This window comes from Lethenteron reissneri, chromosome 56 (genome assembly GCF_015708825.2).
Source record: "Lethenteron reissneri isolate LAM-NWPU_2019-01 chromosome 56, ASM1570882v1, whole genome shotgun sequence".
In the NCBI taxonomy this organism is placed as follows: domain Eukaryota; kingdom Metazoa; phylum Chordata; class Hyperoartia; order Petromyzontiformes; family Petromyzontidae; genus Lethenteron; species Lethenteron reissneri.
In genome coordinates this window covers 9,153,528-9,179,759 of record NC_083834.1, presented here as the reverse complement: position 1 = coordinate 9,179,759, position 26,232 = coordinate 9,153,528, and the positions used below count along the sequence as shown (strand labels likewise).

At 49.6% G+C, this 26,232-nt stretch overlaps 1 protein-coding gene across 1 annotated transcript in view; it reads left to right on the top strand.

Annotated features, from left to right (window-relative positions):
* Positions 1-25,596, top strand: part of GTF2E1 (general transcription factor IIE subunit 1) — a 38,751-nt gene extending 13,155 nt beyond the window's left edge. The window contains exons 3-5 of the mRNA XM_061574630.1: positions 18,538-18,739; positions 19,613-19,875; positions 24,500-25,596. Of these exons, the coding sequence (XP_061430614.1) occupies positions 18,538-18,739; positions 19,613-19,875; positions 24,500-25,134 (1,100 nt within the window). The 3' untranslated portion in view covers positions 25,135-25,596. The remainder of the gene's footprint in view (positions 1-18,537; positions 18,740-19,612; positions 19,876-24,499) is intronic.
* The last annotated feature ends 636 nt before the right edge of the window (positions 25,597-26,232 follow it).

The following is a 26,232-nucleotide window of genomic DNA, read 5'->3' as shown; positions in this document are numbered from 1 at the left end:
GGCATACCCCATTTTCATTGATTTTACCCGAAATTAACTCTGTCACTTATGATTGCAAGTTGTTGCGAGTCAGTGACTGCTTTAGTGTTAAAATATGGTGCTGTATTTTTAGGATAGTGTGTTTATAATATAATTTTATGTAGATCTCCACATTTATTTAATATTTTTCTTCTGCAGTTTTTATTGAAAATGCAATTTTTGATATCTCAAAAACCTGATGTGATAGACAAAAACTGATGCCAGATTTGGAATCAGCACCCCAAAATTACCTTATGACCGTTGGAATACCTTATGCCAGAAAAAGGGTGTTGACCAGTGTTATCGTTGTTGCTCCGTAACAACAACACGTACGGCCCATTTTGTCAATCCACTGCCGCCGGATGAGGGCCTTCCCCATGCCCTGCCTGGTTGTGGGGGTTCTTTGACCATACCTCCGTGCGGTGGCTATCTCGGGTTGGATTCGAGTAAACCGTAAGATTTGCCGAAAGGAAAAAATAAGGAACGTGGGAAATTTTTTTATAAAACGTCTAGAACGCTGCAACGCCAAGTAAGTTGCCCGCGGCTAGAAACGGCGTACCTATGTGCACTAGCGATTGTAAAGATATTTGTCCGTCTGTTGTATGGATATCGGCGCAGCCCGTGCCCTTGGACACCGCACGTACTCGGACGATCTGTAGGTGATCTCCATTTTCGTGTGTTTTATTTTACATTCAATTTACGTTTGTCCTGCAAAGTAATAAAATAGCAGTTTGAAGCCGTGGCAATATCTCTGCAGCCTTTCCACACGCTCATTGAACCTCGTCCACCTTTGGCTGCGGCGTCATGGTTATGCTATGCGACTTACGTGAAGCTATACAGTAGGTAGTGTTTGTGTTTTTAAAATTGTAAATGTTCATGTTATTGTCATCAGGTGTAAATTAAATGTATTAGTTTCTAATTACAGTAAAACCTTGGATTGCGAGCATAATTCGTTCCGGAAACGTATTTGTAATCCAAAGCGCTCGTAAGACAAAGCATATACACGTACTACTCGTATTGCAAGACCTCGCTCGTTTATCAAATTAATGTTTATTTAATTTATTTGCTCGTCTTGCAAAACACTCGCAGACCAAGTTACTCGCAATCCAAGGTTTTTACTGTACATATGAATACAAATGTCGTATTATTGTTGGTCTTATTTGAACAATATTTAATTACTTGTTAAAATATTCTCGGCACATACCCCGTAACTGGAAAAAAAAATGTTTTCCCTCCAATGACTACTGTGTGGCTATTTGCATGTAGGGAATGTCACCTTTTTTGACGAGCAGGGGGGCGGCCGCTCGTCTGTCGTCACTGCACTGAGCCACTGCTCAAAGTATTTGTGCATTAAAATCTCACCCGGCCTCATCACTCCTTAATTGATCGCAGTCGCCCCGCGGGGAATGGCACAGACCGAGGACCCTCTTAAAAATGTACAGACTAATTTTTTCACCATTAAAACACCTGTTTGTAGGTTTCTTTTTGCCTTTCTCTGTACCCATGAATAATTTAAGATCTCGGTCTGACGAATGAGATCGTTGTTTCCCCCGCTGCGGTTTTGTGTCATTTTTCATTTCCCCCTGAGTTGACAAGCATCGTTTCAGTGTGCCTCCATTTGACGATTCATCAATTTAAACAAAGTGTTTTAATTCCCAAAGTGTTTGCGTACACACACAGTTGTTGTGTACACTTTTTCTACCCCTAATAATTAACGATGTTGATTTTCATTCAAAAACCCAAGTGTAGCCTTTTAAAACCTTTCGTTATTTTCAAAACGAAATGCAGTCGTCGCAATGATGATTATTTGTAAAAAAATTTCATCGGCATTCAGTCGAATTACCACCCTCTGTCTCACCTGAAGCCATCGAAGGGATTGCTAACCTCAAGATCAAACTATAACTGCTTCTTCGGCCATATGAAGAAGAAAAGTCGATTTACGCATACGCATTTTCCAACGGGGGTTATTTGCATCCCATTAAATTTGCGCCAAAAAAACTTAAACCCAACAAAAAAACCCTTTCCTCCGCTGCCAATAAAAAAAACAGTACACGCCGACGGAAGGGTGGACAAAGACAAATGTCATCTGTGTGTTGTCCTGGCCCTGATTACATCCTGCTGGCTTAACGTCCCCCTGCCGTGGTGGTGGTGGTGGCAGCAGCAGAGCGAGCCTCCCACCCGTGTGATTGATGGGCCGCGAGGGTTTTGCATGGAGGCAGTGGAGGGCAGCAGGGAGGGGATGTAGCCAATAGGAGTGCCTCATTCTAGATTTGAAGCTTTCGTGACTGCATGGATTCATATTCTTAGGTTTTTTCGGTAAAGTCACGTAGGTAAAAAATTATAATTAATAAAAGTAAAATAAAAATAAAATCACGACGTTTCGAAGGCAACACAAGCATCCGTCTGCAGGTGGAACCGTCACAGCACGACTGCTGCATCAAGTAAGAGAAAATTTCGATTTAAAGCTTTCGTGTCTGCAGGGATTCATCTTCTTGGTTCTTTCGGTAAAGTCACGTAGAATGGAAATAAAAAAAAACATAATAAAATAATTTATTATTTCCATTCTACGTGATTTTACCGAAAGAAGTAAGAGAAATTCCAAGAAAACAGTCCTTGTATATATACTGGTTGAGGGTGGGAGGAGCCAATGTGAGGTTCGGTGCGGCTGAAGCACGCTTATAGGACGAGCTGTGGTAGCGTAGTCAGCCCTTTTCTCTATTCTATTCACGGACTCAGTCGTTTCTCGATGACATGCCCGTGCCATTTTAGCCAAGTGTGGAATTCATTGAAATAATTATCTTAATTATCGCGGTGGCGAGATGCTAACTCCTTCTCCTGGTGTACAGGAAATTTGACCCTGACCCCTGCTGTATATTTGGAGTTTGCGTGTCTCTCTCTCTCTCTCCTTGGTCGCGTGGATTTGTTTTCTCCGGGTTCTCCGGTTTTTCTTTCTAAATTTAGAATCGTCCTTTAGAGAATTTGGCTGCTGTAAACTTCCACGTGATCAGCCACTTCGTTGAGCTATCATTTGTGGCCAGGTCGCTTCTGAAAAAGAGCTACATAGCTCAGTGGGCCTTACCTGGTAACATAAACATCATTAGCCTAGTTGACTAGAGTGATAAAAACAAAATGTTGTCCAATTTTAGTTAATAAATGTTGGTGTAACGAGCGTGCAATCTCCCCCTATTACCCAAGTATTATTAGATCATACAATCGGCGAGCTCGGTTAAAATATTTTACGTATAAGTAGCCAATTATAATTTTGGTCTTTCTCTTCGCCTGCGTCTTCATTGACCAGATTACGTTGTCTCGTATGGCGGGTCATTATTGCACAGGTCTTCGGTGGGCGGCAATTGTTTACGTCGTAATGCGTGGTGATTATCATTCGCTCGCAGGCATCGTTAACTCGTGTGTGTGTGTATATATACGCGTGCGTGCGGCGTAAAAAAATTACTTCGTTGAGGAATATATATTCGTCACGTGTGTCGTTGACAAAATGAACACCGGTGACGGGGGGGGGAGTGGGTTCGCACGTGTCCGTGTGGCCGCTCGCTCGCTCGCTCGCTTGCCCACTCGGCTGTTGCGCTTGGTCTCACGGTGGCGACTGTCGGCGCTGGTCCAACGTGCGACCTGATAAAGCTATTTAAACGGCACAGTGCAAATGCCACGTCTCATTATTTTTTTTGTCCCCGCGAGCACGGCAACTGCAGCTGCTGCTGCTGCTGCTTCGAACCGTAATGAACCGTCAATTACCTTGCCAGACGAAAATACCTTCAGACCCGCAAAGCCTGTAAATTGTGATTTCTTTGTAGCCTGCCTACATCCACCTCATTGGTGTGCGTGTGTGTCTCTGCTCAAATGATGTTTGCTTATTCTGTTGTGTAATAAATAACGTGACGTTGCAGGTCACGCAGTTGTAGCAAAGTTCAGTCTCTTTGTTGCCTTTGCTGTAGGTGGATCCCTGCGTGTAATTGTCTTCCAAGCCACGTGTACCGTGAGGGCTGTGGGGGTGATTTAAACCACGCCGCTGGTCAGAGGGGGGGTTGGTAAAGGTGGGGAGCATATTTTTTGTAGCATAGTACAGTACAACACAATATTTGTCCGCTCTGTCCCCTGCTAACAAAACATAGCCTCGCAGCAGCCAACGATACCCGTCTTATGCACGGTGCTCGCCCATCTAAACGCTGTCCAGGCTGGAAGCCTGCTTAGCTTCTGAGGTCTGACAAGATGAGGCACATTCCGGGTGATTTGGTCCTAGGCTTCTCCAAAATATATACAGATATCGCTCTATTCATAAACGCCAGCCTGCTCTCCGTGTGGAGTCTGCAGCGCAACCGGCAAAGAATAACCAATGCCCCAATTAAAGCAGTGGGTGAAGAGCAAACGGAGAAAACAGCCCCACCGAATAGTGCTGTTGTCCTTAACCCTGTGTGGACAAATCGTCGCGCTGGGTTGCTGTTAAATCGTGAGCCCATCCCTTTGCGATGACGAGCACGGCAGCCTTCGGTCATTCAAACAGCCCGGGCCGTCAATGTCCCCGTCATGTTGATATTTCGAGAAGAAAAACTTGTAACTTTGTATTGTTACGAAGCAAGCCCCTACTGAGATATCAAGCCTCTATTTCAGAGGCGACCTGGCCACAAGTGATAACGAAGTGGCTTATCACATGGAAATTTATAGCCGCGGCCAAATACTCAATAAACGCACGAAAAAATCCACATGACCACGGGGGAGAGAGAGAGAGCGCACAAACTCCATGCATTTCAATAGTGAAGCTGTCTGCTGCTGCTCATGCTGTTTCATCTGGTCGCCTTCGATGACATCATCGTTTTGTGCCGCGAGCCGCCGCCGATGCCACGCCGTTTTGCCGACTTGTGCGCCGATGCGGAAAAGCTGAGCTCCCAACGAAGAGGAGGGCGGGCTGGCGTGTCCCCGAAGTCTTCATGGATGCTACAATCCGTGCACGTGCTTAGCGGGACGCTCGTGTGTACATTTTCCCGCACCCGATACACCGCCTCATCCCCCGTTGTACGTGGAAAGATGTTTCCGCAGTCGACTTTGCATTAAAAGTGACAAGTGCTTTTGGGATATTTTCCGCCTCTCGCTGCAGACACCCCGATCTCGCCCATCGTTCTCCCCTTTGTGATCCCATTTAAGGGACTGGGGCAGTCGATCCATCACCAGGCGTGAATCGGCACCTGGCTTTGTCCGCTTGCCTTCATCCAGCACACGATTAGCACGGTCGGCTATGTACGGTGCGAAAGAAGTTCAACATACGTGCATATACATCCTTGCGACTCGACGGCATATTGGATGAGGTCAGAGGCTGGGATTCAAACCCACGTGACGTGCTGGCTCGTGCAGTTCATAGGACGCAGTGTGAACCCATCCGGCTACGCCTACTCACTTTATTATGAAGAGCGTTTATGATTTATAACAATCCACCCATGCAGAGGCTTTAAGTAAAATAAATTTTGTAGTTATTTTGACCACAGCTGGGCGCTGGTGTTTACATCATCCAGTCGTCGTCGCTGTGGCGCGCAGGGCTGTGCACACCTGCGCCCAGTTGAATGCTTTGGGGTTGCTTGATGGCTCGCTTGGACACTTGCCGGCTTCCCATTACGCGCAGGCGCTGTCCGCGCCGTGCTCCGCGGCGGTCTTATTACCCAGAAGCGCAAAATCAACGGCCGGGGGGGAGCGCATGTGCAGCTTGCGCGCGCTCACCCTCCGTGCCGGCCACCTTCCGGCGCAGCTGTCGAAAGTAATTACGCGACACGCTGTCAAAACAAGTGAAGACACAAAGCCGCGTTTTTATTCTCTCTTATATAACGAGCCTGACGAGTATATGGGGCGGCCAGTGTTCAAGCGACTTTGTGAGACCGACAGACCGCCCGACGGGAGATTCACGTGAATGAAGTCGGTGTCTTCCTCTGCTCGTGCGTTACACACGCGCGCGTTTTGTCATACGCGCTTATATGTACGTGTTTTATATCGTCAGCAGAGCGCCGTCCAGCCAAAATCCGTTGTTGTACTGCACAATGATCCAGTGTCTATGCTCCCCTCCATCAGCCCGCGCTGAACAGTAGTGGTGAAGTACGGCTAAATAACCTTCACGATTCCACACGGCGTCAGGAAGCCCTCATCCAGCAGTGGATTGAGAAAAGGGGCTGCCCATGCGAACGTCTCCCTTGCTCGAACGGGGCCGTGCTCATCTCCGCCAGTGGCTTAGCTCGTGGTGGAAATTCCACATTACTGTGGCATGGGTAGGGTTTGCCAAAACATAAACACTGCCGATTTGCTACATGCCGATGGTGATAATGCAGCATGTAGGATATCGGCAGTGGGTGATCTACTAATTAATTATCAGTACAGCACCTAGCCCATTGTGATGGCATTTGTAGATTGTGACAAATGACCAATGGTCCTTGTGTGTGCTTAAGCAATGTACTCGCAGAAGGTCATATCTGCTTTGTGAACTTCATTTACTGGGTCGTCTGCTTGTGGGGGTAATGAAGAGAGTTGAGATTTTTGGAGTCATCTCTCGATTACCCAAGGTAAGGAAGTGAGTTGAGATTTTTGTAGTCATCTCTTAATTATCCGGGGTAATGAAGGGAGATTAAATTTTGAGCCATTTCTTCGTTACCCGGGGTAATGAGGCGGGAGGGAGTAGGTCGCGCCCAGATAAGGCAATATCATGGAGATAATGCAAAATACGTGAATTATATTTGAAAAGTTTCATGCTGTTATCTTGTTAAAATGCGTGGTCCAGCGAGCATGCGTCAACTGCTTTAATTTGTTTCTCAAAATAATCGGTGTAATTGACGACGTGTTTGCGGTGACTTTACTGACCCTCGGTGAGTGAGTAGCAGCTAATTAATAATGTGACCAGCGCTCGTGAAAAATAATACTTGAATCTAGGGGATTCCCCCCCCTCCTCCCCCATTCACGGTTAATCTTCAGCCCATCCGGATAATATTCCCGCTGATAATTGAGAGCGAATTGCAGTGCGTGACGTGCGCAACCTTTTCTGATGTCAATGCGATGCCACAATCACCACAGCATTAACACGGTGGTCTTGTCTCCGGAACGTTGATGTCAACGCTCAGAACGCTCCTGCAGGAAATTCTCGGCTGCTTATTTGAGCCCGGTGTACTACTCGCCATCACAAGCTGCAACACAGCAAATCAAGTCTCCCCGCCCCCACCCCGCCAGATGCGCGTGAGATTAGTCCACTCCTGCAACACCGAGCCACCCGCTGTCCGCCCACCTCGGTCTAACGCTGCGTGCTCAGCGGCATCCCGTCGATGCTTCGGCCCATTTTTTTTGTTAAATGACTGCGTGATGGACTTGGGGGCAGATGGAAATGGACGAAACTTGGCAATCGAGCCGGCGGGATATTTTTGGCCAAAGCCGTGGGCGACGCACAGCGTGGGATTTTGTTGGCCCGTGTGCTTGCTTGACCCTCCCAGGCCGGCGCCTCGGGTAAGTTTGCCGTTCGTTGTGGCCTAGTGGCATTGGAATCTGGCACTCGGTCATCCTCTTTGGCGGCCGGCGGCCGTCAGTCCCAATCGCTAATTTGGAAGGAGACTGAACGATGTCCGCACGTTTTGCCTTCCAGCCCACATTGGAGGGCATCGGGGGGAGGGGAGTCCCGAATTACGCGTCGAACCGACGAGTAATTCTCGTCCCATTTTAATAACCCCCTTCTCCGTTGCGTCTGCAACGTTTCGGGCGCAACACAAGCGTCCGTCATCAGCTGGGAAAGCACGCTTTCCAATCTGTGACTTTACCGAAAGAACCAAAGAGTATGGATTCCTGCAGTCACGAAAGCTTCAAATCAAGATTAAAATAAGAATCATTGAGGCATCATGCCACGATTGAGGTATTTAATTTCATTCCGTAAAATTGGTCCTTTTAACGTTTGTTCCAATTGCCAGTCCATGCTTTTTTGATAATAAAAATGAGTCCAGGTGTGAATAAAAACAAAACCCAAATGAAATTATAAAAGCAATCTCATATGGATGGAACATCTTCTTGGTTCTTTCGGTAAAGTCACGTAGAAGGGAAATAATAAAATAATAAAAATAAAACATAATAAAATAATTCTCACGACGTTTCGGCCACAACGCAAGCAGCCGTCCTCAGGTGAAGAACAGGTCTGTCGGAAAGACAGCGTCTGAATGAACACCACCACGCTTGGCAGCGTATATTTAAGCTGGGTTGGAGGGGGAAGAGCGCCTCCAACCCGAAACGTCGTGATAGTTATTTTATTATGTTTTATTTTTATTATTTAATTATTTCCCTTCTACGTGACTTTACTGAAAGAATCAAGAAGATGAATCCCTGCAGTCACGAAAGCTTTAAATCGAAAAGGATGGAACAGTTACACGTATAATTTCTCATCCAACCCAGAACCAGGGCCGCCCGGTCTGTGCGGCGTTTCTCAATAGCTGTACCGGGAAGCCGTCGAGAACTCTGTGTCCCACTGCTTCACACGCACGGCATCCAGTCACCATCAACCACCGTCAGGCAGCAGCTCGTGGCTCACCTGGTTCAGGCCGTCATCCTGTTGGGGCTCTCACTTGTACTAATCCGAGGTGCGCAGCGGTGGATAGATCGTGACCGGCGGTGTTTACTGATGGCGATCTGCTGCGGTGAAATTACGGCAGGGGAGTGGTACACTGCCTCCACAGGCCTGCGTCGTGCGGTGGCAGCTGTGTGTGTGGTGTGTGTGTGGTGTGTGTGTGGTGTGTGTGTGTGCTCATGGTCTGATCACTGTTGTTGGTGTGTTTGGCGGTAGTCGGCGTCTGTGACGTGGCACGTATTTGGCAACCCTTCGCATCGCCACATGCGGATTTTCCATCTCCGCGAGAGCCGTGGTTTAAAAAAATCCCTGGGCGTGATTCGTCATGGACCCGAGAGTGGGGCTCATTATGGGGTTATATTGCAAAGGAATGTGTAAAAATTGTGACCGCGGGATTCCTGGGGATGTAAGAGTGCTTGCGGTGATGTCGCTATTAAAAAAAACTATAGGGGAGCACTGGATATTTGCTATGCCTCTGAATTCTTGCTGAATGCCAGCTGTTTTTTAATGTTTGTATTTGGTGGAGTTGAGGCTGGAGAATGAAACAAAAACCAGCAAAGTTGATTACAAGTATTAGTTTTGAACACCACGGGGCTATTGCAGCCTTGTAACTATAACTGCCCGCAGTGCCGAGTCGGCCAGTGAAGGGGAGGAAGGTTAGCGTAGGGCATGGGAGCCGTGACAGCGAGCAGAGCCCCCCCCCACCCCACCTTGAACGCACGAGAGAGGGGTACGCACAGAGATGGAGATAGACAAGACACAAAGATCCCCCATATAGCCTTCACAGACTCTTGGGGCAAGTGCTGTTAGCGAGCACCTATGGACCCCCCACATGGTATGCAAGGGGTCGGGTGACCAGCACCATGTCCTGTTGTCCCCCCTTTGTCACCCCAGTGGCTATGTTTACGTATCGCACCAGGTATCATTTGAGGCTGGGAGAGGCCCAGGTCTGGTTCAGATAATCGTCACTGGTGTTGGTGGCCGTGAGCGGGAATGTAACTCAGGTCGCCGGGTTCGTAGCGCAGCGCGCTTACCGCTACACTACCGCTCCCCACAAGGCAAGACACACACACAGTCCGATATAAACGTTGGGAGATGGGGAGATTTCTGGGTAATTATTTTTTTTGACAAAAATGCTACCTTTTGCAGAATACCCAGATTAAAGTATTTTGTTGAAAAGTAAAGTTAGTTGGTGAAAACCTAATACTACCAATGTATGCAATTGTGTATGCTGGAGAGCGCCTCATTGAGTCTCAAGACTGCCTTTCAGATTTGGGACATTTGGTTCGTTTTGAAGGAGTATTGCGCTTACATGGCAATCATTATCAAAGTATCAGACGTGAATATATGGGGTGGAATATTACACATTTTAATCTCAGAAGATAATCTTATTTTTATAAACTGTCACCAACTTTGATGAGCAGTGCCATCTGACAGCTCTTGGAGTGGAAAGAGTTGATGCTTTGAAGTGAAAAGTTATTACTCAAGAAAGTTTATCATCCAACGAAAATGTTGGAGATCAGTTAAAATTCACCAGTTTGTTTATATGTTCAAGTGAACTTATTTTCGTGGATGGAATATTACACGTTAATGCTTTAACAATAAAACCTTATCCAACTAGTTTTGGTTCTCAAATGAAAATCTAAATAAATGCTCTTCGTGCACAGCGTGATGTTTGCTTTTCACGAAACACGATTCGACCAGCCGTGACCATAGTATGGTCTCGGAGGCAGCTGCTGTGGGCAAAATATGTATTTTTTTGTTCTTCTCGGAGTTTCACGCATTGTGCTCGCGCACACACACACTCGATCACTCGGCCAGCCATGCCAGCCACGCCAGCCTCAGCACCGCCAGCCCCAGCGAGGCATCTCGTATTATTGCGAAGAGAGCCTAAATTATCCGATGAAATCGCTCCCTCCGATCTCGACCGCAAGTTAGCGAGCGAGCGCACACAATGGAGCCCCCCTCCCCCCTCTGCGCTTTTCTCCGCCAGAACGCTTTGGCGTGGGAACAATGTTCGGGGGAGCGCAATTTTAATCCCGGAGGCCCCCCTCTTCCCTTGGATATAAATTATCATCGCCGAGGCGCGGGAGGTGATTACTAGCTGCCGTGTTAACGATGATGAATTCCGCCAGCGTTTGCCGATGATAATCTCTTGGAACATTACCGCTGGCACACTCTGTCGTGCATCGGGTGCAGTGGGATACTTTCACAATTCGCGTAAATGAACGCGACGTTGTGAATTTGAGCGCTGCTGCCACGCTCTCGCTTGGCCTGCACGTTTACATATTTGGTTTCTCATCCTTTGAATGATACTATCCTGGTTCCTTCTATGACTTCTCTACCTGTTTTGTACAAAATCAACTTGAAGCCCGTTCCTGCCTCCGCTGTGGGCGTGTTTATGACGCGCCAGGCTTGACGGCCAGCCAGGTGCTCGGAGCGTGACGAAGCGTAAGCCGAGCCTCTTTCGCAGACCCGGTGATGATGTAATGCCAAAAGGTATTACATCATTGCTGGGCTTTCGGTGAAAAATTCCCCGGTCGTAAAATAAACATTTTTAAAACGGCTGCACCCGAAGCGTGCGGCATGAACGTACCACCCAGATACTGGGTGCTCCCTGCCGTTTCCGTGTTCCAGGGTTTGTGTGGATATCGAAGCAGTCATGGTGGGAGTGTGCACATTTAGCGAGGGCTCGTTTTATCGACCGCGTGGTTGCATGCGGTTGATTGTATTTCTCTCAGGGGGATGTTGCTTCTTCTGTCTTGCATCTGGCTTTGTACCGGCTGCGGTTAGGGAACAACGGAAGGCCAAGGGAGGAAATAAAAATACCGAGGTGTGGGGGGAAAGAATGAAATTTGCCTCTGTGGCATGAGAATAGCTGCAAGGGATTATCATGAAGTGTGTTTCATCATGCTTTTGAATGGCACAAAATGTCAACACATCGACACAGCGGGATGAAATCTAATATCTTGAAATAAATCAAATAAATGGGAACAGATTCCAAAATAGATCCGCAACGGAGCACAGCATGAATGAAATGCAACTGCATTTGGTTTCCTTTATAGTTTGCAAGAGTATCATTTGGAATGCATTTCTTTTTGCTTTGCTTTTGTACAAGTACGAACTTTTTTTATTCTTTCATGCTAGGTCTCCTAATCATGAAAGTAGTTTTCACGTGCAGGATCTAATTGACTGGAGCATGGCCCCAGCAATTAACCTGCGTTGGACCGCATAAGCTATGCATCTGCGGCAAGCTGCAGAGAAAAGTCTTTGTTTTTGCACATTAACTCTTCTAGGCCTTACGAGTGTGAATGGTAAATGGTACCTCTGCTGTGATTGTGAATGCAGTAACTCAGGTCATTTATTTTTGCGTCGTATACAGTATGTGGTTTGCCCTCATTTGTAACTAATCGAATTTAACACGCGGTGACCCCCTCGTTTAACACGTTTTTTGCTATAACGCGGTGCTTCCATTGGGGAAGGATTTTCGCACGACATGGGAACGCGCTGCCGTTATAACGTAGAACGCGCTGTTATAACATAGAAACGCGCTGTCATAACGCAGAACATGCTGCCGTTATAACGTGGAAACGCGCTGTCGTTATAACACGGAAACGCGCTTCCCTTATCACGCGGTGACCGCGCTGCCGTTATAACGCGGTGAACGCGCTGCTGCTAGAACGCGGAATGCGTGCCGTGCTCTGAACTCAAGAGGCGGGTGAAATGCCGCCGAGCCTGCTGACAAACTCCCAATTCGGGTGGGGGAGGGGGTTCAAAAGCAATGTTCTAGCCAAGTCTTATCAATGTCCCCCACACCCCCCCCCCCACGTATCTCAAGGCGTTCAGGAATTGCGTTGCTTCTCAGCCTCGCGTTCGCCATGAAATTGCTCTCCCCATCCCCGCACGCCCGCACGGGTTATGAAAAATTGCACCGTCACCTTCCCGGATGGATGGCTGCCACTGAAAGGGTTCTCTGAGGCTTCATCACTGGTTACCACCCGCCGACTGCCGGCTGGGCTGAGAGAGTTTACTTTTGGTCTCTCGGATGTTTGCTTTTAGACTCTTCATTAAACGCCGCACGTTCACTCATTCGGCGTTGTGCTCCATTGCTTCTACTCACGCTCGTTACTTTAGTCCAACGTTTCCTATGACTGGCCCACCCTTGATATAGGGAGCTGGCGTTTAAAGTGTTGTGCTTGAACCTTGAACCCTGAGGATGTTGAAGGTTCCTTTGGCTGTCCGGAACCTCTGGCTGCTTGAGCACAATGCGATCATGCGGCTTGTGTGTGTGTGTGTGTGTACGGTGACTTTGCATGTCTGTACACAGTGGTCCCACGCATGCCCGGGCGGCTTATTCAGGAGTGGGGTGCCCTGCTATATCCGTTTTCTTAACAAACTTCGTAAGTGTCACGAATGTCCAATTTGTTACGTATATATACGGCTTGTAATGTTGTGTATCCAGCATTTGTTATTTCTTTATTTTATGAAAGCAATCTCAAAAGAGATGATTGAACAACCACCGCTGTGCACTGTGGAAAAAGAAATGGCAAGCCGATTCCGGTACTCGTGATCTCATGCTGCAGTAGTTTCCTGCTGCGTACTGAACTGGGACTAGGCTGGGCGTGCGTGACGTTTCTGTACCACGCGTGGAGACACACAGCTGATGAGAAATCAGCGTCGCTGCGCACACTCTACACTTTTCGAGCTTTGGGATATTGATTTAAAAAATAGTATTTTTTCAATTGTTAGATTCCCTCCCCAAAAGTTCTGTAAGTGGAATACGCTGTGCTCATATATATGTGTACACACGTAACGAAACAAGCGATACAATTAGAGCCAGATCTGACGGGACGTCGTGACGTCACGCCCCACTTTTGTGGGAGCTGAGTGGTTATCGTAACTGGGTTCAGTTATTAAATAATACACATTACAACTAATTACTAATCTACTACTCATTACTAATCATAGCAATTGACTGATTACTAATCCCCCCCTCAAATCACTGCACCTGAATGAGTTAAATGATGACGTTAGGAAAAACCGCCACTTTTTTCAAATGTTCTTGCCTGTGGATTTCACACCTGATGATGATTGCTTGTGTTGCAGTCGAAACGTCGTGAGAATTTGTATTGTTTTATATTTATATTATTTTATTATTTCCCTTCTACGTGACTTTACCGAAAGAACCAAGAATATGAATATAATTTAAATGATGATGTCACCCTGCTGCTTTATTTAAGACTGGGAGCAAGTGAGGGCTTCATCATTCTGGCAAATTGCCCGATGATGCTGGATGTAATTACCAGCGAAACGTCGTACTCAAACATTGTAAATGTTGTGGATTCACTCTTCAACACACCGGTGGGCTAAAGCAGTGAACTATTTGTCTTTTGTCAACGGGACACTTTTTTACTGATTGGCCGTGTCAGGTGCTGGAGGGTTACTGACACATTTATAAAGAACGCGATCTAACCCAAAAACGTTTATTGTGAAGTGTTGAGTTTGTTGTGCTTAACCAGGTGAGACATCACGAGACCAGGAGGAGCCTAATTCGCCAGTAGGGGACGATGCTTGAGTCATTTTTCGGTGTGATTTCTTTTAATTTGGCAAACTTCATTGAGTTTTGAATTAGATATTAAGCAGTGGTCTGGGTGATGATGATGACGAATAGTTACGCACGAGTTCGCTTTGATATCCAGGGAGAGAGGTGTTCGTTTGAGGGTTATATATACGTGTGTGTCCTTTTAATCTTAGTCCACACGTTACCTAAAAGGGAAGGTTAATATTGAACGGAAGCTCTTGTGACCTCCAGTTGTTATGACAACCCGTTTTCTGCGAATGTCGGTCACCCATCCAGGCAACTATCCAGGCTCAGCCCCGGCTTGAGCCCCTTAAGTCTGGCGACATTCTGGCGCATTCTGGGCGATTTGGTCACGGGCGATCTCGTGATAGCAGTAACATTTACGATGAGCAACACCTTTTTGTCATCGCCTTACCTTGCAGTGGCAAAATGTCTTACACAAGGCATGCGATCGTGCCCCGTGGATATGCTGTTTCGCCGTGCGTCAATGCCCGAATTGCCCTTTTCACGGTTGTGGCCGAGTAACGTAGAATGCCGTAGCGGCAGGACCGTCTCGCTCTCCGCGTGCGGGAACCCCTTTTGTTTCGCAGAAGGAGAGAGAAAAAATAGAGTGATAGAATGAGCACGACAAGCCCGTAACACCGCACCTATCGATTTGTATTATTTATTATTGTTTTAAAGGTCTCGGCGATACGAGTGAGCGGCTTTTGAAGGATTGACGCCGAATTGGCGCTTAAACCTCTCCTGGCGGCGGTTGCTGTGATTTATCACCCAGCGTTACTGCTCGGGGAAGATCGGGAACTATTGGCGCTGCACGGCAGATCACTCCACCACAACGCCAGCGCTGCGTCTCCCGGTCGCTACTCGGCACCGGCATTTTCAATTTGGTTCCCTTAACCGCTACCCTGCTCCTCCCTGCCCACCACCACCACCACCCCGTTTTGATTCCAGTCAAAGGTCGACTTAAGCCCACCATCCCTTCACATGTACGTATGTATTTTGAACTTCTTTGGCACCTTGCGTTGTCAACCGTGCTAATCGTAGGTGCGAAATGGGACGTGCACGCGCCCCCCTTCTCGTCAATCAACCACTGAACGAGGGCCCCTCCCCGTGCCGAGCGTTTCGTGCGGGTTGCCCGGCCATACTTCCCCGTGGCGGGTCAGTGCAGGTGTGCGAAGGCGGAGGGCGTAGCCTTGTGTGTGGTAGCAGTAGTGCGGTGCGCTAGAAGTAGTGCAGTGCGCTGCCGTTTGCTGGCCACCACGTAGCACCACAGCAGCCCCCCCCCCCCCGTCACAAACTGCTTTACGCATCACCCTTCCAAGCATTCATCCAGTCTCAGGCCTGCTTAGCTTCTGAGATCTGACGAGATTGGTTGCGGGCGATAAGGGTTCAACGCTACACGCGGGGGTTAAGTTGAGTAACCCCATTGCACCACGGCAAACAGTGGCTTTGGAGTCACCCACACCCTCTGTTGTGTGGAACTTCTGGGATTGGCCTTCGGTCGTTTAAGGAATTGGTTAGTGCCCGTCCCGTGCTCGATTGAGCAGGGAGACCACAAAATGTAATTTCCTTCTTCAAGGATTGTTTTCGTGTCCTTGCCGGATTTGGTTTGGGTCCTGGACGGCCTACTGCAGCTTCTTTCAACGCAACTCTTAAAGTCCCACATCACTAAACTTCCGTTTAACCAAACACAACTACAGCTGGCGGATTTGTAAATTACATACAACGCAACGTTTACGACGTTAACATTATCCCGCGAAAAATGTGACTATCCCGCCGATTACCAAATACAGCATCTATTGATCCTGCACAGGAGAATTTTGAAGCCGAATCATAACTTTTTATGATATTTTGTCAATGCGTAGAGAAGCGGAGATTTGATATGGATGACAAATGCAGATACAGAGGGAGATGCATCGATGCATGGAGACAGAAACAGAGCTACACCGAGAGACAAAGACACAGGGATGGATACAGGGATATGTAATCAGAGACGGAAACGCAGAGATATGAGTCAGAAGAGCACAGTCACTGAGAGACAGATGCAGATATATGACATGGACTGGGTTTGCAATAACAAGTCGGAGAAAACTCATTACAAATCAACATTTAATCGTAGTAGTCGAGTAACTTACCGTTTCACAAAATGGTCTGGCGCTCCTCTTAATGGGAACGACTCGCATTGTGTACGTACTCAAACCTACCGGCTGCACAGTCAGCATTATCATCGCCATCATTATCATCACCGCCAGCCATCAATCATTCCCATTTTTCCATCGTTACCAAAAAAAAACCCACCCCCGCCCCATCTCGCGAGCGCCGGCTGTGCCGTGGCTTATGAATCGGACATGGCCCTTGAAGCCTGGCCCTGGCCGACCGTGGGATTTAGCGGATTTGTCTGCTCCGCCCGCCGCTCGGTCCGTCCCGGCGGCGGGCGCGATCGATGATTTGCGCATCGCCTCTCGCTCCGCCGCGTGAATGCCCTCCTGTGCCACCGCCGCTAATTGAAACGTGACGAAGCGACAATGTCCGTTCCCGCGCCGTGGGCACGTCGCGTCTGTAAAGCTCCCCGCCCCCCTAGCCCCACCCACCCCTTGGTTACGCATCCTCGAGTAGAGATTGCGGTCCGTCTGCGTGGCCGGCGCTTGGAGTCCGCAGGCCATCGCTGCGGGTTTGCGTCGCATTACCGCCGCGGCTACGGCCGGCGTCAAAAGGTGGCGGCGACCGGCGTGTTGCCAAAGATCCTCTTTGCCCGCCCCTTGAAACTCGACGCCAATTACCCCCCCGGCAGGTCCGTCTCAAATAGGTCGGGACGTGGCGGTGGCCTGACCTCCCCCTGCGCGCGTGTGTGGGTCTTAGGCCTGTACGTGTGGCCCAGCTTTAAATATGTAATGGTGAGCTGCCACCAGTGTTGGAAGCATGGCTGTTAATTGGTAGCTTCACAAATCGTACGTTACTGCTTTAACAGCCGGCGTGGAGCGGCGGTGCGGCGGTGAGCGCACTGCACTGTGAAACCGAGGCGACCCGAGTTCGATGCCCGCTCACGACCAAGAACGGTGGCGAATATTTCAACTGATCCTGGGCACTCACCTAGGTCGACTGAGCCTGAAATGATGTCCAGCTGCTGTGTAAACATTAGCAGTGGGGAGACAAAGGCGGCCGGGCATGGTGTTGGCAACTCTCCCCCCTCATATGCCATGCTGGCGCTTCATTGGTGCTACATGCTAACAGTACTTGCCCCAACAGTCTGTTCAACGCTGTATGGGGGGGGGGGGGATCATTGTATTTGATCAGGCCTGTCTTGTTGTTTATGGCTGGATTGCTCTATAATGAATCAATTAAATGTTCAGAGTTCACAGCGGTCCAACACAATGTGGTCGATGGGCTGTTGAGTGGTACCCGCCAATCTCTCTCGTGGAATTCCGACTTGTTAATGTTGTGGGCCCATCTGCTGCGCAGCGTGCAGATTTGATTTAACGGGGGCCAATGTTTTTGAGGCAGGTCAACTCCCGGAGGTTCTTGCGTAGGATCCAGCGATCTGGTTCTTGTTGTGTGACGACGACGATGATGATGACAACGACATGTGGATATGGCTATTACATTTAACACAACATTAACACGAGCGGTGCACCGAATAAAAAAAAAAACTATTTTAAACTATTTGTTATTTTACCAGGTAAGGCCCACTGAGCTAAATAGCTCTTTTTCAGAAGTCACATGACCACAAATGATTGGTCAACCAAGTGTCTCTCTCTCTAATCATCATCATCATCACGGTGGCTAGGAGATAACTTCCTCGCCTGCTATGCAGGAGGTCGTGGGTTCGATTTCGTCCCTGACGCCTGCTGTATATTTGGAGGTTTGCGTCTCTCTCATCATCATCACGGTGGCTAGGAGATGTTAACTACCTCGCCTGGTCTTCTTGGTTCTTTCGGTAAAGTCACGTAGAAGGGAAGTATTACAATAATAAAAATAAAACGTAATAAAATAATTCTCACGACGTTTCGGCCACAACGCAAGCAGCCGTCCTCAGGTGAAGACCAGGTCTGTCGGGGAGACAGCGTCTGTTCTTCACCTGAGGACGGCTGCTTGCGTTGTGGCCTAAACGTCGTGAGAATTATTTTATTATGTTTTATTTTTATTATTTTATTACTTCCCTTCTACGTGACTTTACCGAAAGAACCAAGAAGATGAATCCCTGCAGTCACGAAAGCTTTAAATCGAAATTTACCTCGCCTGGTATACAGGAGGTCGTGAGTTCGATCCCGACCCTGACTCCTGCTGCATACCAGGCGATGTAGTTAGTCGCCCGTGCCCACCCGCCCAAACCGCAAACGTGGACGTCTTCCCGCAGGCCTGTTCATGTGCACGTTCTGCCGGAGGGAGGTGGAGGAGGACGAGTCGGCGGTGCCCAAGAAGGACGCGCGCACGCTGGTGGCTCGCTTCAACGAGCAGATCGAGCCCATCTACGCCCTGCTGCGCGAGACCGAGGACATCAACCTGTCACACGAGGTGCTGGAGCCCGAGCCCAGCGACATCCCTGCTCTCAAGCACCTGTGGGTGACGCTCACACTTTTTTCGTGTTTAGTTTTGTTGTCCTTCCCCGCACCTCCGATGGGCACGGTTGGCTACGTATGGTGGGAAAGAAGTTCAACATACCTAGACTCCAGTGGTCCCCTCCCTCCCTCGGAAGATTATTTTCCTCCTGCCTCTATTCCATGCCTCTTTCTCGTTAGATCCGCTATCCTTACGTAGAGATCTGCAGACTTGCTGTATACGGAGAACGGACTTGCATGCACTTTTACTCGTGGAGCTGGGCAGTGCAACCCTTAGATAATGGCCGACAGAAGCGATTATCACAGCTACCTCTGGGATGCCTTCGAGTAACACCGAGGCCACACACACACACGTATATGTTTCTTTGTGTTGAACTTATTTCGCACCGTACATAGCAAACAACAACACTTGGCCACCCGCTCTGTACATGAGCGACATTCATAGCGGGGATAGTTGGAACAGATCTTCCATTCTCAACAGCCGGATTTCAGCCAAATTAAATGATGGGCATTTTGGTCTTTTTGGTGACCAGGCCCAAGACCAGGTTTGATCACAGGTGTGCTGCTGACCTTCGCGAACCCACTCAAAACTCACTTTCTTTTCCCCTAGCTCACCCCACAGCCCCTTCATCTCCCCTTCATTTCCACCGCCGTTGCTGAACCACAGCTTCCTCTCATCTATTTCACTCATCTCCAACATTACATTCACACACGTTGTACCGTTGTTCATTTTTGTAAAGCGCCTTGATCAAGGCGCTATATACATTCTGTGAAGATAAGAATCTCAACGGCGCGAGCTCGGCTCTCCGCCCTCTGAGCTCGCCCCCCCTCCCCTCTCTTGACCGTTGCCGCCCTCCTCGCCAAACCTCGCAGGTTGCGCGGCCAGGCGGTGGGCGCTGGCCTCGTGCCGGCCCGCGAGGCCTGGTCGGCGAGGGCCCCCACGTACGACGACCTCTACACGCAGAACGTGACCATCAGCCTGGAGCAGGGCGACCCGGAGCGACGCGGCGGCTCCTCCTCCGCCACGGCCGCCGCCGCCTCCGAAGACCGCCGCCCGGCAAAGGAGCGGCCCGTGTGGATGACGGAGAGCACCGTGCAGGGCGCCTACCACGACTCCGCCGCCGCAGTCTACGCAGGTGACCGCCGGTGGGGTCTGGGCCGGCAAGGCAGAGGTCGCAAACGGGTTTTGATTCCTTACCCGTACCCGGCCGCACCAGGGTCGCAAACGGGTACCCGTACCCTACCCGATACCCGGCTACCCGTACCCGGCCGGGTATCGTGTACCCGATTGCGACCTCTGGGATGAAGCCATGTTGCAGGCGCGGATGGGTTGATTCTAGGAATTTGAATTGTGAGAACAGACAAGACGTTGGGAAATGATTGACAAACGGTGACTCACCAGTGACTCACGGCCTACCCATACCCGTACCCGGCCGCACCAGGGTCGCAAACAGGTACCCGTACCCGGCTGGGTATGGGTAGCCGGGTATCGGGTAGGGTACGGGTATCGGGTACCCGGTTGCGACCTCTGTGGCAAGGGTGCAGGCGGCGCAAACGGCGCCAGTGAGGACGGACCTCTGGCTGGCGCCGGGCGAGGAAGACTTGGGGGCGGGGTGGGGGGATGTCGGACAGGAGGCAGCGTTTTATTCCTTACAGCCAGGGTCGTCACCGTGCCATCCGCGACACGCCAGTTGGCAGGTACCCGCGGTTCTTAAGCGGACAGGCAGGCGGCCAGAATAGGCGGCATCATTTACTCAAGCTACGTGGCCAATGTTTGCACCTCGGGTATGTGGACGGTGTCAGAAAGTGTCAGTGCAATAGCGCGCTTTAGCAGGCAGGGGGCACACCACTTATTCAGATTACCAATGTCCCGTTCATTTATTGGCCGCAGCCCAAGTAGACCTTTGGCCCTGTCACTTCCACCTTGGAGGCCTCTCGCTGACCTCTGCCGCCCTGCCCCCTCTGTACCATTCAGCAGCAACATCCTCCACCTGGGTCACGATTTCTTTGCAATATTTCAAAGGTGGTGGGGTCCACACGTAACTCATTGTCAGTACCATAGAAGGTGCCCGTTTCGTTGTGTGGTAAAAAAAATATATAGGTCTCGCTTGACTCTGTATGGTGATACTTCCACAAATACATGCCATGACCGACTGACAGATTTGCACGTGAAGCTGTTAATTTATAGATTAAATAATAAAGTGAAAAAATAGTTTTTGCTATTATTGAATACTAACTATGAATGACAAAACCACTGTTGCACTCATTTCAAATCTGCTTATGACGTTGGCATTTGGTGCGAGGATTTATGTGTAATTTTAGACTGCATAAGGACATGCTGCAGTGTATTGAGTAATATTGAGCGAAATTAGATTTGCCCTGAATGGATTCCTGACTGCTGACAGTTTGTGTTTGGCGGGGGTGGGGGGGGAAATATAGTATAGGGAGTCCTGTGTGGCATTAAAGAAAATGCAAACGTATCTGGAATGGCAATCGGGCTTAGCTCGGCAGATAAGAGATTAAACTGAAATCCTGTACGGGTCTGTGGCACCTTAATTAACCCCTTAAAGTCTCCCCTAATGTGTAAATATGGTCGTAGGCTTTGACATTCATTGTGACCAGCCTTTGGCAGAATGTTAAGTCAACACATTATTTTAATTAAAGAAAAATGTGGCACGCCTGAATGTCCTCGTGTTGAAATCGACGCATCAGTCAGTGTATTATTTACTTGTCCGTTAACATACACAGTTCAACGTCACTGCAATGGAAAACATAATTTAATAGCGTTCATTTACGACGTCATTGTGGGCTTTTTGTTGTTGTGTGTGTGTGTGTCTGAGAGGGTATTCTATTTTATATAATTGAGAAGCGGGCTTGCAAAATCTCCCGCTTAAACATTCCGGCGGCATCCAAGAGAAGGGGCCGTTCAGTTATACGAGCTGTCTGCGGCAGTGCCCGTGTGTGTATATTTTTGTTGTTGCCATTTTTAAAATCGCATTGCAGGAGAATGGGCATTTGGGATTCACGCCAGAGGGGGGGGGGAGTGTTCTTGAGTCTGAACCCACTGCTCCAAAATCGTTTTTTTTCCCGAGTCGGCAGGTAGCCTACGCACATCTGGGCTCTCTTCTTTATTAATCTGTGAAAAAGAGCTTTGTAGCTCATCGGATTCCTCCAGTATAAATCAAGATTCTGATTAGCCCAACGTGCAGTGCCAAGAAATTATGGCCGTTTTTTTTACAAATTTAAGAACCTAAAACACAGACGTCAAAGAGGGAAGCGCAGGTCATGATCGCGTAACAAACCCGGGGCGATAAACCCTCAAACGAGGGACCGGTTGGAGGCACCTCGGGCTCACTGCCCTACCACGGTAGAGGCAACGATCACGAGTAGCATATTTGCAAGAGGAGGTTGGCTATGTACGATGGTAAAGAAGTGCAACGGGAGCTCAGGGGGAGGGGTGCAATGATGGTGTTCTTTAATCGACAATAATACTCCTGACCCCTTTCGGTTGTACAGCGGAAAATAAGTGTCCTCTGACAGATGAGTGAGATTAGGCCATTGTAAGGCTGTGGGTTACATGGCAGTGGGATGAAATATCCACCTGTAATAAATCACGCTTCATGGAGCTGCCTTGTAAGGCGTGCGTACGCGGTCAAGTTTAATGGATGCACCAGCGGACGAATAAGTTGAATGAAAAAACCCAATGAGATTTTTATCTTGTTAAACAAAACAGCTTTTAACCCCTAATGGGATTGCTAGCGTCCGTGTCGAAATCACGACACGGGGGGGGTTGGGGAATAAATAAATAAATACAACTGGAGCCTTCTATCAATTCCGCAGCATATGGAAGCTGCTCACTGTGAAGATGATAAGTTAAAACAACAAGCCAAAAAGGCGCCGTTGTGAATACCACCGCACTGCCCAGAAATAGCACAGCAGTAAAACCTCGGCGTGCTTCCTGGAGCCGTTGTGTGTCCTCGGCGCCCGTGCGGCGATTGAATGGATTTCACACATCTGCTGCTTCTGCGAGGACTCTTAAACTTTGCGAATTAATGTGTCACCTGCTTTTCGGGAATATCTCTTGAGGATAAAGGATGTCTGGAGTTGGCCTGCAGTGCTCTTTTTGACGTGTGTTTAAATGTCGCGTGGACGTGACATTTGGATTGGGGTGGGATTGGCTTGATTGTACTTCACCACGCCGGTCGGTGTGGGTTGATTTCTTTCTGTTCGTGCGCACGATCATGGCAATGTGTTTAGGAGCTAAATTCCCATGTCGAGGTCTGCTAGTGACGACAAGAGGGCTTCAGGCTTTGCGAGTCCTTCTATATTTTTAGCTGGTTACACTCAAAGACCTCGTTCGATCGGTTTCTTGATCACCACCACCACCAGCACCACCACCGCCGCCCTTGTCTTCCATCACCGGCCTCACTACCACCACTACCACCATCTTCACCATCAGCTAAACCATCGTCAGCATCAGCTACATTCAAAAGGGCCTTTTGTTCAACATTTATCTCTCCTCATCGTATCTGTATTAAAATGAACGACGTCCATTTCCAGACCACCGTATTCGTTGTGTTCAAGGTAACAATGGAAATGTGGGCCGCGAGAAGGCTAGGGTCTCCCACGCAGTGCCGGTTCGTGAAGGCGGGGAGTGTAGTAGTTGCTGCGAAGTACAGTACAACTACACATTTTCCTACCCAGCCCTTTGCTGGCAACGTAGCCTCGCAAAAGCAACACCGGCTGCCGCCTACTCCCGCTATCCAGGCTCCGACCTGCTTGGCTTCCAAGATGTTACGATAGCGGGCGTGATTCCAGGTGATCTGGCCATTGCAATGTCAAAGGAAGGAAAATGCAGTCCCTTCTCCGTGCCGTTTCCGCCACATTAATTGAATGTACGCGCGCGGCTGCACGGGCGCACGGGCAAACGCGAGCACACGCACGGCACACGCACGGCACGCGCACGGCACACGCACGGCACACGCACGGCACACGCGGTTAGAGGCGGTGATAGAGGGAGGGGGGGGAGGTTACCGTTTGGCTTCTCTGGACCCCGATTCTCTTTGACCCTTCTCGTCAGCTTTTGTCAGCGGTTCTCTTTGTAAAAAGAAATGGTAAAAGGTTGATGCAAAATATGCAAATGCGTTAAATAACAGAGTCCAGGTGGGGGGGGGGGGGGGGAACACGGGGTTTTTTGTTCAAAAGACTGGGGCAAGGGGAGGGAAGGGAGGGAGTGGGGGGGGGGCGTTTGGCTCGCGAGGCCGACGTTGGTATGCTCCGCGTGTGACGCTGCGTTGGCACGCTTGCACGACAAAAATCCAGCCCCCCCCCCCCTGAAAAAGAGTCGCGAGACTCGTAGTAATAATATTGATGATCATTGTCCAAATTTGAGGAATTAAAAATAAAAGTACCCATAAATTACTGAATTGGGAGTTAGTCATAGGCAATCGTTGCCCACTACTGGCGGGCGATTTCCACCCGCTTGCAGGCCCGGTGCCGACTAGGTCACCTTCTGCCACAAGAGGGACAGCTGCCGCTGGGGGAGCCCCTTTTAAATGTGTTGAGATGAGATGTGGTGCAAGTCGTTTGTCGTGTGTAACAGCGCTCTGAGATGGCCCAGGTGTAAAAGAAGGGCGCTCGATCGAAAACAAATAATTACCGTGATTATTGACACTGCTTGCGACATGCGTGTGACATGCGTGTGACACGCGTGCGACAATGCACACCGCGTGCGCTCTTGACACTGCGTGCGTTTCGCAGGCGTGGGCTCCGAGACGGGCCCGGACGGCTCCGACCAGCGCGGCGGCGGTGCGGGTGGCCACAAGCTGGACAGCGAGGAGGTGATGCGGGCGCTGCTGGTGCACGAGAAGAAGAGCAGCCTAGCGACGGGCGCCACCGCCGCCGCCTCCTCCTCCTCGCTGGCCGACACCCGCGCCGCCGCCGCCGCCATCGCCACCGTCGGGGGGGGCGGCGGTGGGGGGGGCGGAGGGGTGGGGGGAGGCGCCGGCGGGGCCAGCGACTCGGAGAGCGACACGAGCGAGTCGGGCGACGACTCCCCGCCGGCAAAGCGGCGGCCCCAGGCCTCGTCGGCGCACGCGGCTCTGCAGCACCGGCACCAGCAGAAGCAGCATCATCAGCACCAGCGGCACTTGCCCCAGCACTCGCAGCAGCAGCAGCAGCGGCGGCGTGACGGGCAGGTGGACTACGAAGATGACGATGACGACGACGATGACGAGTTTGAGGAGGTGACCACCGTGACGGTGATGGTGGCCGGGCGGCCGTACCCCTACAGCGAGGTGAGCCAGAACCCGCAGCTGGTGGCCCAAATGACGGCCGAGGAGAAGGAGGCGTACATCCGGACGGGCCAGGAGATGTTTCAGGATATGTACGACTGAGGAGCGGCGGCGGGCTCTCCACCGCGGGGCGAGGGGGGTGCGGAGCAGAGGACAAGCGGCCGTGCTTCGGTGGGACTCGGCGGCACGAGATGTGACCGGGGGGGGAAAGGAGGAGGGGGGGGTGCTCGCTGCAAAAACACCAGCGGGCCATCGCTGCAGGGTTCACACACGTGTTACGATCGCCCGCCCGCCCGCGGTACCCCTATTCTGAATCGGAATCAGAATATTTATTCATACCGGACAAATCCGATGAGCTTATTAAGCTCTTTTTCACAGATGTGTCTGATAAGGGGCACGGGTTCAGAAAGATTTAGTGGGGCGCTGCCCCCTCAAATGTTTGTGACGGTGAGGAGCGGGGAATGCAGTTTGGCAATGTTACGGCCTCCATATAATGTCCTTGTTTTCTCCCATTCCTGAAAACATCATCAAACGTCGCTGTGAATAAAATGTAGCGAAAGCGTGTCTCCTCGTCTGGCTCCACATTCTCCTATTTCATTTGCTACTTATGTGCGAAATCTCAGTGCTGCAATTAGATTTTAGACAATTGGTTTCATTAACTGTGTTTAATCCTTTCCCATTCTGATGACGTACGACGTCGTTTTTTTCCCGAATTCTCTTCCGATGATAGATGTGTACGTCATCGTAACGGAATCGGAATAAAATTGAAATAAAATAACTTTATCGCTACCGAGGGCTCCCACAAGGCCATGCGGGAGGGCGCGTGGCACAGTTTGGCGCCAGCTATCATAGAGTGCGGCGGGCGTGTCTTGAAAAACAACGGCGCTACGCATTTTTATATTAAATAACAACGAACCACTTGCACATTCGGAGCTTCAGCGGTGAACGGGACCCACCCTGCACCTTGCAGACGTATCGGAACGGGAAAGGGTTAATTATGTTTACTTCGGTCTTTGTTTATGAGAGTTTAGACTTCATTATTGCCTTGACTCAGAACTTCCTCCACCGGCTGCTCAAAATAAAACTAGAGACAATATCTAAAATTACAATGTAAATAATGCCTCGTGCGAAAATGCAATTCGACATACGTGTAAACTTTTTGTTTAAGCTGTTTTGCACCGGGCAGTCTTCTCCAAAGTG